At 41.5% G+C, this 15,189-nt stretch overlaps 1 protein-coding gene across 1 annotated transcript; it reads left to right on the forward strand.

Annotated features, from left to right (window-relative positions):
• Positions 1-12,306: 12,306 nt before the first annotated feature.
• c1ql2 (complement component 1, q subcomponent-like 2) lies at positions 12,307-14,790 on the forward strand. The gene is made up of 2 exons (XM_048534781.2): positions 12,307-13,513; positions 14,037-14,790. Exons 1-2 carry the CDS (start codon positions 12,932-12,934, stop codon positions 14,214-14,216), a joined length of 762 nt encoding a protein of 253 aa, XP_048390738.1. The 5' UTR covers positions 12,307-12,931; the 3' UTR covers positions 14,217-14,790.
• Positions 14,791-15,189: the final 399 nt, after the last annotated feature.

The following is a 15,189-nucleotide window of genomic DNA, read 5'->3' on the forward strand; positions in this document are numbered from 1 at the left end:
ATCACAGCATCACAGATTTGTTAGAGTGCGGAAGGACGCCATTTGGCCTGTGTTGTCTGCATTACCTTTATGAACATTTTGACTTAATGGCAGTCTTCTGCTTGCCCCCCGCCATATTCTTGCACATTGTTTCTATTTAAATAATCATTCAATGTCCTCTTGGATGCCGCAGTAAAACCTGGTTCACCACACTTTCAGACATTGCATTCCATGCCTAAACTACGTACTGTGAAAAAAGTTCTCAATCCTTTTGTGAGTGAGAACAGTTTCTTCCAATCTCCTCTTAGCCTTCTCTCCAAGGAGAACAGAACTTCACCAAGCTTTCCTTATAATTGAAGTTCCTCATCCCTGGAACCATTCTTGTAAACCTCTTTTTGGCACTCGCTCCAATGCATTCGCATCCTTTCTAAAATGTGGTGCCAAGAGCTCTATACAATACTCCAACTGATGTATAACCATTGTCTTGTATCGGTCATTCAGCATAACCTTTTTGCTCTTGAATTCTATGCCCTATTAATGAAGCTTAGATAACTGTATGCTTAATTAACAGCCCTCTCTTTCCTGACACTTTTAATGGCTTATGAACATATACACCCATGTCTTTCTGCTCTTATACACCCTTTAGATTAAGATCCTTAATTGTATACCATCTTTTTATGTTCTTTGCACCAAAATCCATCACCTCACACGTCTCTGTGTTGAAATTCATCTGCCACCCATTAGCCCACTCATAAAATTGACTAAGTTCTTTACAAGTCAGAAACTGGCCTCCTCACAGTTTAAAATGTTTCTAAGTTCTGTGTTATCTGCAAGCCAAGATCTAGACTGCTTAAATGCTTTGTATGTTGCTGTGTGGCACTGTGTTATATCAATGTCACATTGACACCATCTACCAGCAACTTACCAAGTAAGCACACTGTAGGTGCTTGAACCAAATGGGCATGTCTCACAGCTATTAAAATGTTTTGGTGAAGGAAACTTAAAAGGCATATTAACTGATATTGGAGGGAATAGTTTCCTGTAATTAGATTTAAGTCAGATTGTTGGAGTGGAGTGGTTCTATCTAACCTATAATTGAAATTTAACACTTTCAACTAACATTGCTGATGAGATTGAAGTATCTCCAAAGTTGTAAGATAACTTTTTTTTAAATGCAGCCATTTCTGACACTTTAGTCAATGCTAAAGTATATAAATTCAAGTTCATTTCTTAATCCTAATTTATAAATTGATTGACAGTGGAAGCAGGCATATTCATTTCTGATTTTTCCCTCACTTTTGCTGAATGACAGCACCATATTTTACTATTATGGTCCTAAGTCAAGTGCATTGCTCTAATTCATGGCTCTTGAATTTTTTGCCATAATTAAATGATACATAGCTTATTTAGAGTCAAAGAATCAGAGAGCTGTAGAGCATGGAAACAGGTCCCTTGGTCCAATGCATCCATGCCAAGCAGATATCCCAAATTAGTCTAGTCCCATTTGCCAGCATTTGGCCCGTATCCCTCTAAATCTTTCCTATTCATACACCCATCCAGATGCCTTTTAAATATTGTGATTGTACAAACTCCACAATTTCCTCTGGCAGCTCATTCCACACATGCACCACTCTCTGAGTGAAAATGTTGCCCCTAAGGTCCCTTCTAAGTCTTTCCCCACTCACCTTAAACCTGTGCCCTTAAGTTTTGGACACTGCTACCCTGGGGAAAAGGCCTTGTCTACTCACCCTATCTATGCCCCTCATGATTTTATAGGCCTTTATAAGATTACCCCTCAGCCTCCAATGCTCCAGAGAAAATACCCCCAGCCTGTTCAGCCTCTCCTTGTAGCTTAAACCTTCTAACCCCGGCAACATCCTTGTAAATCTTTTCTGAACCCTTTCAAGTTTCACAACATTGTTCTGGTAGCCGGAAGACCAGAATTGCATCCAGTATTCAAATTGTGGCCTAATCAATGCTCTGAAGAGGTGCAATATGACCTCCCAACTCCTATACTCAATATACTGACCAATAAAGGCAAGTATACCACATGATTTCTTCACTATCCTGTCTACCTTTGACTCTACTTTCAAGTAACAATGAATGTGCACTCTGAGGTCTCTTTGTTCAGCAATGCTCCCCAGGACCTTACGACTAAGTGTATAAGTCCTGCCTTTCCAAAATACAACATCTCACATGTATCCAAATTAAATTCCTCAGCCCACCAACCCATCTGATCAAGGTAATCTTCTTGGCTGTCCACTACACCACCAATTTTGGTTTCATCTGCAGACTTCTCTGTGGTGAAGGAAATGGATGCAACCGCTGATATGGTTGGTAACTATGGTTCATTCTAAACTTTGATGTTTTTCTTACGATCATCATATCTAATGTACAAGATTTTGTAAAGACATCAATCCTTCAACAAATCCATTCTGCTTCTTTAAGTACACAAGCTGAGGTTTAATGTAACTGATACAAGACTCTGTACATTACAGCATTGGTGACTTTGCTTCAAGCAAAGTGTGGCAGTGCTTCCATATGATACAACCCGTGATCTGTTAAATGAGAAAATTAAATATCATTCCATCCTTGTTGTAAACCAATTCAGATTTCTTGCTTTGAAAAGTATAGAAATTGCATGCTACCATTTTGACATCAAAATTGTGTTAACTTACATCATATGAATGAAGTAATTATACCTCATTCTCCTTTCAAAACTCTCTTCAAAACTTGCTTGTTTAAGAAGATTTTAGTTACCCATCTGAGTATCCCCTTCTTTGGTTGATTGTCAATTTTTGTCACGTTATGCTCTTGTGTTGTATCTTCTGATGTTTTAATGTGTTAAAGCCAATGCATGAATATAATCTGTTGATATCATAAAGAAAAACTGAAAAAGAGTTTGCAATGCAAACTATTAGGCCAACAATTACAAAGATTTATGAGGCATTTAAAATACAGGTGTCAACTAAACAAAACGCAAATAATTATCTAACACAATTTAACCCTGTGATGAGCTTTAGACCACAAATCTATGTCATTGTAAAGATCACTTGTTCTCACCTCTAACAACATCCAAATTCCTATTATTTGCTGCTCAAACGATCATGTGTGTCTTTGTAAACTCTCATTTTGATATCCAATTGTTGTCCTGTTTGATCACTCATTTTCTAGGCCCTATAAAACACAGCTCATTGAGAACTCTGGTGCTGGATTCTAATACATACCAAGTCCTATTCACCCATCTCTCCTGTATCTGCTGTAATTTAGCTTCTAGTCTGAAAATGCCTCAATTTTAAAATTGTCATCCTTGTTTACGAAACGGTTCCAAAACTTTTCCAACTCTCTTTCTCTGTAAACCCCTCCAGCCTTGTAACCCTTACATTCCTCCAATCCTAGCATTTTGTGCGGTGCCTACTTCAGTCCCTCCAGCATTGGTGATTAGCTCCTTAAACACTGCATTAACTCTGTAAAGTTCTCTGCCTCTATCCTTTTCTCTCCTCCTTTAAGGCATTCATTAAAACCCAAACCTACAACTTTGACCGAGCTTTTGGCTGACTGAAGTAATAGCTGTTTATGTGAATCGGTGTCAAATTTTATCTGATAACACTTCTGTGATAAACTGTGTAGATTTTAATACAGTAAAGGTACTGTTCAAATGTTGAGTTGTTGATTTTCATTTTTACAGAACCTCATCCTGGTACTTTCACTGGATGCATACATTTTACACAGGAAAGAAGCATTATCAATGAGAAAATGTCAAGAAAGCTGTGGAGTCCAGCAAGGGATATATGTAAACTGCTTAAATGTAGATTTAATACTTTATGATAAGCAGTTACACAATATAAAAGCATAAGGTGGAATTTTTAACAAGGCTTGAGCAATGTGGTCTATGTGAGAAATGTGGCAGAGGTACTGTGTGGCCTTTATCAATATCAGGAACATTGATGAATCTTTTAACTTAAGCTTGGGTGTCACTATGAGATTCTCATTAGGCAGCAGCAAGTTGCTTAATGAGAGTGAATATTGCTCACTAACGACCTTATGAATGGCACATCTCACCTCATTAATATACAGCCTCCTGTCGTACCACTCACCTTAAACAAACTAGATGCTGAGTAGTTTTGATAAGGAAGTTAGAGAGGGTACTTTGCAACATCAGCTCACTGCTGGCTATGAAGAGCCTCCAATGTTGCTTACCACACAAAAGTATCTCAAGGCACAATCCATGGCCACCAGCCACATAAAGTTCTCACCTACAGATATCAGATAATAACATTGAAAATCCGCTGTAAATACAATTCTCACACAGAGGGACAAGAATCCAGCTCACAGTTTGGGCCAGGCTGGTCTTCGAGCTGCTTAATTGCTCCCTCCGCATTTGCTCACTGAGCACTTATCCACATGCATGTGATGCCCATACCTTGCCATGCTGTGCCATTCCTGTTAGTGCATTGGCACTTCAACCTGAACATATCTGTACTGCTGTATTGATGCACACTTCCACATAGACACATAGACAGGTTGCTTGTCAGTCAGAATCTGTGTGAGACAGGGGCATCTCGCTGCATGGCACACCAAGATGACAATCTAACACATACACATGTGCCAGCTACAGGTTCATGTAAATAGCCTGGTTGGAGAGAGGGTGAGGGTAGTCCAGTCAAAGTTGCGGGGAGGTGCTGTTGATCAGGGAGTCCCCAGCACCATCAGTCACGAGCATATCCTGTTCATTGTCCATGATCTTGGTCATGGTTAGGCTAAATTTCCAACAACTGTTCAGGAGGTGGTCAGAGCTCAGTCGTGTAGGGCCATCACATGTAGTCAGGCAAATCATGTATTGTCAGTCAGAGACCTGCAAAGACAGCAGCAGCAGTCTGGTCATTCATCTCTGGAGGCTGTTTGTCAAAATTGGGCCAAGGCCTGCAGCAATTACAGTCCTGGAAGGTCAGACATTGGAGGGATGGAAGGGGGGTGTTGGGATGGGGCAAGAATACAAGTGGTGCTGTAGGGGCAAATAGTCTCATTACAAAAAAGAGTTGGGTAGTCAAAGCTGAGGGTGGAGAAAAAACATGCAGACAATAAAGGCCGTCAGTTTAACTAGGACAAGGTAACCATAGTAGCCCAAGCCAAACATAGACACACTACGGGAATTCCTCAAGGCATGGTTCTCCAAACGTAATGCAATCAACAAGCACATAGAATTGGGCCCCATGTACAAACCCATACAGATCAAAACCAGAAATGACACTACTCACCTTAATGGACCAAACAGTATAAATTCCAAGCGGAGTAGAATAACATCGCTTCAGCGGAGGCTCTAGTGATGATTTCACCGAGCATGGTGACAAAACGTCGGAACGAGAACAAGCCAGCCTGGTGAGCTAGTCAACAGCCTCACCCACAAACTGAGCTACAGATCTTTGCTAAAACTTTGAGTTCAATTAGCTACTCTGTACTTGTGGCAGATGGATAGTCAAACAGCTGACAAGATTCAGAATTTACAAGAAAGATTACATAGGGCTGAATAACATTGTGGATTTTGGAATCCCCAATGTCGGGCTGAAAAATAGGTCCTGCCAGTGAACTCGTTTGGCATTTTGACCAAATATAGTCCCAAACCTAGCCCAGTCATCCTGCCATCCATTGAGAATAGTGATGAGCATTTTTTATTTCAGTCCTGTCAGAGCCCCTCTGGGATCGTGAAGAAACTATTTGGGTGGAATCACCTGGCACACTATCTACTAAACCTTTGGCTTCTTTAATGAATCATGAAATTCCAGCATTGATGGCCTCCCACCCTGATAGAGTCACAGAATCATACAGCACTGAAACAGACCCTTTGGCCCAAGATGTCCATGCTGACCTGGTTTCCTAAACTGAATTCATCCCATTTCTCTGCATCTGGCCCATATCCCTCTAAAACATTTTTATTTGTGCATGTATTCAAATGTATTTGAAATGTTGCAATTGTATTCACCTCTACCACTACTTCTGGCAATTTGTTCAATATACACACTGCCCTCTGTGTGAAAAGGTTGCCCCTCAATTCCCTTTTAAATCTTTCCCCGCTCACTTTAAAACTATTCCTTCTCATTTTGGACTCACTACACTGGGGAAAAGACTTTGACATTTCACCTTATCTATGCCCCTCTTCATTTTATAAACCTCTAAAAGGTCACCTCTCAGCCTCCTAAGCTCCAGTGAAAAAAAATTCCATCCTATCCAGCCTCTCCTTAGAACTCAAACATGCCAGTCTCAGTGACATCCTGGTAAATCCTTTTATCATCTTTTCCAGTTTAATAACATCTGTCCTATACAGAATTATATGCAGTACTCTAAATGTGTCCTGACCAATGTCTTGCACAGCTGTCATGTGATATCCCAAGTCCTGTATTCAATACCCTGACCAACGAAGCACGCCAAATGCCTTCTTTACCGCCCTGCACACCTGTGATGCCACTTGCAAGGAACTATGTACCTGCAACCTCAGGTCTCTCTATCCGACAACACTCCTCAAAGCCCTATCATAACTGTATAAGCCCTGCCCTAGTTTGTCTTACGAAAACGCAGCATCTCATATTTAGCTAAATTAAACTCCATCTGCTATTCCGCAGCCCTTTGGCCCAGTTGATCAAGTTTCCTGTGGCACTCTTGGATAACTTTCTTCCCTGTCCACCATACCATTAATTTTGATGTCATCCGCCAACTTACTAACGGCGCCTCCAATATTTCCATCCAGATTGCTTAAATAAATGACAAACAACAGTCATTTGGTCATAGAATTATACAGCACAGAAACAGACCCCTAGACCAAGCCACCAAATTTTCCCAAATTAAACTAGTCTCACTTGCCCCTGCATTTGGCCCATGTCCCTCTAAACCTTTCCTATTCATGTACCGATCCAAATGTTTTTTAAATGTTGTGATTGTACATGCATCTGCCACCTCCTCTAGTAGTTTGTTGCACATACGAACAACTCTCTGCATGAAAAAGTTGCCCCTCAGCTTCCTTTTAAATCATTCTCCTCTCACCTTAAAATGGTGCCTCCTTGTTTTGAACTTCCCCACCCCAGGGAAAAGATCTTTGCTATTTATCTTATCTACATGTGTGAGAGATTTTGAAGAATATGAGGATAGATAAGTCCCCTGGACCAGACAGGTTATACCCAAGGTTACTACAGGAAGCGAGGGAAGAGATTGCTGCGTCTTTGGCGATGATCTTTGCATCCTCATTGTTCACTGGAGTAGTATGAGATGATTAGAGGTGGAAAATGTTATTCCATTGCTCAAGAAAGGGAATAGGGATAATCCTGGGAATTATAGACGAGCTAGCCTTACTTCTGCGGTGGGCAAATTATTGCAGATGATTCTGAGGCGTAGTATTATGATCATTTGGAAAAGCATAATTTGATTTGAAATAGTCAGCCTTGCTTTGTGAGGGGCAGGTCATGCCTCACAAACCTCATTGAATTCTTTGAGGATGTGACAAAACATATTGTTGAACATTGAGCAGAGGATATGGTATATATGGATTTTAGTGAGGCATTTGATAAGGTTCCCCATGGTAGGCTCATTCAGAAAGTAAGGAGGCATGGGGTTCTGGGAAATTTGGCTGTCTGTATACAAAACTGGCTGTCCAATAGAAAACAGAGGATGGTAGTAGATGGGAAATGTTCAGCTTGGAGCTTGGTGACCAATGGTGTTCCACACGGATCTGTTCAGGGACCTCTGCTATCTATGATCTTTATAAATTTACTGATGACAGAAAGGTTGGTGGAGTTGTTGATATTGTGTGTGGCTGTGGTAGGTTGCAGTGGGATATTGACAAGGTGCAGAGCTGGGCAAAGAAGTGGCACATGGAATTCAACCTGGAAAAGTGTGATGTGATTTATTTTGGAAGGTCAAATTTGAATGCAGAACACAGGGCTAATGGCAGGATTCTTGGCAGTGTGGAGGAACAGAGGGATCTCGGGGTCCATATCCATAGATCTCTAAAATTACTACCCAAGTTGATAGGGTTGTTAAGAAGGCATATGGTGTGTTGGCTTTCACTGGCAGGGGAACTGAGTTCAAGATCCGCAAGGCTATGCTGCAGCTCTATAAAACCGTAGTTAGACCACACTTGGAATATTGTGTTCAGTTCTGAATGTGGAAGCTTTAGACACGGTGCAGAGGTGATTTACCAGGATTCTGCCTGGACTGGAGGGCAGGTCTTATGAGGAAAGGTTGAGGGAGCTGTGGCTTTTCTCATTGCAGTGAAGAGAGATGACAGGTGACTTGATAGAGGTGCACAAGATGATAAGAGGCATAGATAGAGTGGATAGCCAAAGACTTTTTCCCAGGGTGGAAATGACTGTTATGAGGGGACATAATTTTAATGTGATTGGAGGAAGGTATAGGGGAGGTGTCAGAGGTAGTTTCTTTACACAGAGAATGGTGGGTGTGTGGAATGCGCTGCCAGCGGTGGTAGTAGTGGAGTCAGATACATTGGGAACATTCAAGTGACTCTTGGATAGGCACATGGATGATAGTAAAATGAAAGGCATGCAGGGTAGTTTGATCTTACAGCAGGATAATAAGTCGACACAACATCATGGACCGAAGGGTCTGTACTATATTGTACTGTACTGTTCTATGTTCTATATATCTCATGATATCATCAACTTCTAAAAGGTCATAGAATCATAGAGATGTACAACATGAAAACAGACCCTTCAGTCCATCTCATCCATTCTGATCAGATATCCTATTTTCCCAGCATTTGGCCCATATCCCTCTAAAACTTTCCCAGTCATATACCCATCCAGATGCCTTTTAAATATAGTAGTCTTACAAGCCTCCATCATGTCCTCTAGCAGCTTATTCCATATATACACCATACTCTGCATGAAAACGTTCCAATGAGAAATGTCCTAGTCTATCCATCCTCTTGTTAGACTCAAACCTTCCAGTCTCATCAATATCCTGGTAAAGCTTTTCTGAACTCCCTCCAATATAATTTTATACTTTCTATATCAGGGTGACCAGAACTGTACACAGTTCTCTAAAAGTGGCCTCACCAACATCCTGTACAACCTCAGCGTGACGTCCCAACTTAAATGCTACTGGAGCTAGAATTACCATGGCTATGGCACCATGCTTGCCCTCCAATAGATCCTCACTAGAGGATTTAAAGTGTACTCATTCCAATTACAGGGCCTTGAAACAATCCTGTGTTAATATTTTTGTCACTGCCTCCCCGGGTCGGTAGTGGGTAATTTGCACACCATCTGCCTTCCTTGGATGTGGTAGCCGTTTCTCAGGTTTCCTCTCCTGAACTGAACCCTGATTCCCTGTTATCTGTGGTCACCATTGTAGGCACGGAAAGTGCCACTGAAAGTCAAAAGGGCATACATTCAAATGAGTCCTCACTGTCATGAGGGCTTGAGATGTGAGCGATGGTATCCAATCTGAATAACAATTATCTTCCACCACCCTCTTTCTTCTCCTGTCAAGCCAATTTTGTATCTCATTTGATGGATTCCATGTGATCTAACCTTTCCAACCAGTCTGGCTTGCAGAACCTTATACAGTTCTGAGGAAGGGTCACCGACCCAAGACGTTAACTCTGTTTTTCCCTTCACAAATACTGCCAGACCTGCTGAGCATTTCCAGCAACTTAGTTTTTGTTAGAGACTGGCTAATCTCAGATTATCTATAAAAGTAGTTGTCACTCTACTGAACACACCACTTTATAAATCTGACAGTTCAATGGCAAATTAATTTCACACAACTTTTGAAAGAGGAAACCAACAGTTGAGTTCAACATTAACAGCACCAATAGTATGGTTGTCATTGTAAAGTAAATTGAATGAATCTCACTATGTAGAATATAATACAAGATCACAGGGCTTTTAATATGTTCCTACTTTCTAAAACAACCAGAACCTGCCATCAGAGCTATTGGGCCACCATGCCATTTGGAAGATGAAATAAGATAACAGTTACAATCTCCCTGTATCCAAACAAACATTGACCTTAGTTATGGATTTTGAAATAAGTGCTCTTATTAGAATGTTTATTTTTCCAGCAGTTTTGCAAGTTGAATTAACTCAACCATTTCCATTTAACAAATGATGGTTAGACATTTCTGGCAGTATATTTCTGTAAATGAAGCACAGACTGTGTGACCACTTTACAGAATGCTTATATTCTATCTGTAAAAAAGACCCCAAGCTTCCTGTGGCTTGCCATTCCAACACAGCACCTTGTTCCCCATCCAACATCTCTCACAGGCTTGCTGAGATGCCCCAGAAAAGCTCAGTGCAAGCTGGAAGAACAGCACCTCATTTTCTGCTTAGAAACTCTATAGCCTTCTGGACTCAATATCAAGTTCAATAATGTTAGGGCTTTAGCACCTTCCCCTTGCTTTCTCCCACCTCCACAAACCAGGCCTTGTTATCACATGGACAGTGGGAATTGCTGATGCTGGAGAATCTGAGATAACATGGTGTGAAGCTGGATGAACACAGCAGGCCAAGCAGCATCAAAAGAGCAGGAAAGTTTGATGTTTTCTGAAGAAGGGTCTCGACCTGAAATGCCAAACTTTCCTGTTCTTCTGATGCTGCTTGGCCTGCCGTGCTCATCCAGCTTCACACCGTGTTATTTTGTTATCACATGGTCAACTATTACATACAACCACTAATAGTTCCCATTTGCAGCCATTCATTCTCCTAGGCTGACCACTCCTTTGTCTGTCCAACTGTTTTTCTTTTTGGTCTCTATCTCGACCTACTGTTCAGTCCTTCCCACTTCCCCCACTCTATCTCCTGCAGAAAATCTAACTTTTCTTAGCTACCATCAGTTCCAATGTGGAGGTGCCAGTGATGGACCGAGGTGGACAAAGTTAGAAGCCACACAATGCCAGGTTATACACTAACAGATTTGGTTGAAATCACAAGAAGTACTTGTGCCTGTGTACTTCCCTCCACTTCACCAGACAAAGGCGCAGCAATTTGAAAGCTTGTGATTTCAAATAAACCTGTTGGACTATAACTTGGTGTTGTGTGACTTCTGACTTTGACAATCAGTTCTGAAGAAGGGTCACTGGATCTGAAACGTTAACTCTGATTTCTCACCTCAGATGCTGCCAGATCTGCTGAACTTTTTTTCTGATTTCAAGCATCTGCAGTTCTTCTGTTTTTTTTGTTTATATAATTTACCTAGTCAGAAAATTACTTCCCTCTTGAGAGCTGCCAGTTGTTCCTTATTCCGACCCGTGTCTTGAATTGATTGCACTCCCTTTGGAATATGTTGTCAACAGATATCAATTCCTGATCAGCTGTCAGAGAACACAAAATCCTAGCATTGATAAACCATTAAGAATAAAAGTATTCTCCATGCAAAATTAATGCAATAGAAACATTATATGAAAACTGGATTATCTGAAAACCCTGCCACAGGATTTATTGACATGAGTATTCTAACAGTATAACAGTCAGAGCATATGTATTCAATGAGTTAACCTCATTGCACAGTGAATTTCTTCTACTGTGGATGTGTGGACCTAACTATGATACAAAAGCAAAATACTGTGGATGCTGGAAGTCAGATAGGTTGTGAACTTGTTTGTTATCTTCACTGATGTTAGCTGACGTGCTGAGTATGAACAGCATCCTCTGTTTTCATTCTGTAAATGGAGCTGACATGTTTTTCAGAAGTTACTTTGGGATTTGGCTATGATTCAGTCAATCATGTCAGCATTGAGCGATTTATCAGTTGACTGATAATATGGTGAGAATTATAACAGCAGTGAAACCCAGAATGGGGAAATTCCATTACACTGTGTTTAAAAATGAAGTTAAAGGTTCATGGTGAACATGGGCTGTTTTCCGAATTTTCTTCCATTATATTTGGACCTGTTTGCGCATCATTGATTTAATATATTACCAGGGTTAGGTAATCGTGAGAACGCAAAACTTCACGAATAAGCTTGTGACCACATTCTAACGGTGTGGCTGAACAAAATCACATCACCATTGACCAACACCTGAGGATATGTTTCTTCAAGTAAACTTTCTAATCTGCTCATTTTGCTGATTATTTAGTTCATTGTCCCAGCAAATTAATTACTTAAGTAGAGTTGCATTAACAAGAGAAAAGAAAACGCTGTGGAGTTCTTATGGCGCACTAGCAGTACTTCCTACCCCTGAGAACCCGCCTGCGCATCTCTGAGCGGGTTGCTGAGATAATATGTCAACCAAAAGGCTGACTACTTTAATGGCTTTACTAAAGCTCACGGTGACTTTGTAACGGCGAGTTCGTCACTTTTACGAAGTCAAACTGCAAGAATGTGCTGGAACGAATCTCTGGAAAGTAGGCATCAGCCAAGGGCTGGAAAGTGCTGGTTCTGAGCGGAGTGCTAGGCTGGCTGCAAACTTCCCAAGGACCCGAGGTGGATTGTGCAACTTTCTCATCCAAAATGTTTCCTTAGGATTCGACTCTTCATTTCATCCACGATTCGTTTGTGTGTGTGTGTGTGCGGTTTATTTTTTGTTACGGTGTGTCCATTCATTGGTGATTAATTCACGTTGCATTTGGCTTTGCCCTGGACTCATTACGTCAGTTGGTTTTGTTGCAGTCCACGGGCTGTGATTGCTGCAGGGGTCTTGTTGAAAGCGTTTGCTGCTTTCAGGCCATTGCTATGATGAATATATCCCGCTGATGCTAAGTGAGGCTGACAGAGCAGTCATCGCCTGAGGAGAGCCGAACTTTGGGTTAAGGAAAGTCTTTGTTCCCCTAATATTTATCTTAGGCGTTGCATCGATCACTACTTGTTTTTCCCCCTGTAAAGACGCATTAATAGCTCATATAAGCTTTCACCATTACTTCCAAAAGTAAAGAATTACTGGATTTGGCTTCTCGGATATTCCGAAGAAAGCACCTAATTGCAGCACTAGTGGGTACGGTCATGGTGCTGATCCTGCTTGTGATTATCCCCACGCTGGTCCACAGTTCGAGAGCTGCAGCTCACTATGAGATGCTGGGAACATGTAGGATGATCTGTGATCCTTACAACTCCAACCCCAGCAACACGGCTGTGGAAGCTATGCGGGATTTCAGCGCTATCCCTTCACCGCCCTTCATCCAAGGACCGAAAGGGGAACCTGGACGGACGGGAAAGCCTGGCCCACGCGGTCCTCCGGGCGAGCCCGGTCCCCCGGGTCCAAGGGGTCCACCGGGGGAGAGGGGTGACCCGGTTAAGGACGTGTACCCGGCGCTGAATGGGGCGGCGGGGCAGGTGACTGGGGCGCTGAGCAGCACCGCCATCACTAGTCCGAAGATCGCCTTCTATGTCGGTTTAAAGAGCCCCCATGAAGGATATGAAGTGCTCAAGTTTGACGATGTGGTCACAAATTTAGGAAATTACTACGATTCCACCACCGGAAAGTTTACGTGCGCTGTACCCGGGATCTACTTCTTCACGTACCATGTCCTCATGAGAGGAGGTGACGGGACCAGTATGTGGGCAGATCTCTGCAAAAACGGCCAGGTAAGTAGAGAGCTTGCTTCTTTTAAACAGGCAGTAGATAGCGCACTGCACCGACCAGAAAAAAAAAGCCCGAACAACTTTAAGCAACTCCATAACACAACCTTCTAATTTAAAACGACTTAATGACAAATTAATTTGGAGCTAACTCGGGAATGAATGGTCAGTTATTTCGCCTGATCGGCTCTTTACTTGCTTCACGAACTCCGATTTATATCTCACATTTTACCTTTCACGTTGGTTTGCAGATCATGATTTTGTTTTTGTAACCAGTTGAATTTTCTGCTCCTATATATAAGTTTTGATCAACTCGGCTCTCAACATTAGAGGCGACTATGACTTGTCCCCACGTTAAACAAAAGTTCGGAAAGTCCCAGCTCCGGAGTTATTTTAGAGGTTATAGTCAGACATCACATAAAAGGGCCTTTCGTGCTCCGTGGAGGTGAAGTCATAATTTGTTCTCACTCTTTATGTACATATATATTATAATAATATATATATTATATATATATGTATGTTTGTTTAGGTTCGTGCCAGTGCGATTGCCCAGGACGCAGACCAGAACTACGATTACGCCAGTAACAGTGTGGTGCTTCATCTGGACTCTGGGGATGAAATTTATGTCAAACTAGACGGTGGTAAAGCACACGGCGGCAACAATAACAAATACAGCACCTTCTCTGGTTTCATTTTATACCCAGATTAAATGACATGAAAAGGACATTGGGAATATAAATGAGATATTATGTAACGGTGTTTTCCTGTCAATGTCGCTTTGTCTGTGGTTACTTTTCCTTCAGACTTTTTTTTGTACTGAATGCGAAAGTGTGCTTGTTCGTGTCGGCCATATTCGTGAGCAAAGCGTGCTTGGCATAAGGCGCAAGGCTTAATAACAATGCATTTCATCAGACAACTTCTGCATGGGCAGTCCTTGGGAAGAATATAATAAGCTGCAAAACTGGATTGTTCATTCTAAAAGCAGAACACTGCGGGTGTTGGAAATCTGGACTGAAAACAGAAAATGCTGGAAATACTCATCAGCCTGGTCGAAGGCCTGAATGAAACTCCCTTCCCAGATGCTGCCTGATCTGCTGGATTTTTCCAGCCTTTTCTTTATTTATTCTGGATTTCTTTATCCGGTGACCATACTGTAGTTACCAAGTTTTGTGTGATGATACACAGTATTGGTAACGTGCTCTCACTGTTTTACAAGAAATATCCAATCATTATAATCCAAGCCTTTAATGTAATGTTACAACATTAAATGCCATTTTCTACAATACTTTGCTCTGGTCTTTAACATCTGATGAAACCAGCTGAATAACGTATCTATTACTGTTTTAGGTCGCACCCTATAGATTTTCAGCCACGATTTTCCTGGCTTGTGTTGAATCATACAGAAAACTCTTCTTAGGAATTTATTTTGATGGTTGCTTCTCCTGTCATTGGTAAACCCGCCAAATGGGTTTTATGGATATTGGTCACAATCTTCACTGCTTTTGATCTATAAGTATAATTTCCAGAGATGGACTCAGTGTAGAATACTCACCTCAAATAGCAACTTACAGAACGAATAAACACAAATTAACGTGATAATAAAGATGATATGAAAATGCAACTCTTTACTATCAAAGCAAGGGCAAACAGTTCTGCACTAGTCCGCCAACACTAGCCCTTGG

Source organism: Stegostoma tigrinum, chromosome 7, assembly GCF_030684315.1.
Source record: "Stegostoma tigrinum isolate sSteTig4 chromosome 7, sSteTig4.hap1, whole genome shotgun sequence".
Classification (NCBI taxonomy): domain Eukaryota; kingdom Metazoa; phylum Chordata; class Chondrichthyes; order Orectolobiformes; family Stegostomatidae; genus Stegostoma; species Stegostoma tigrinum.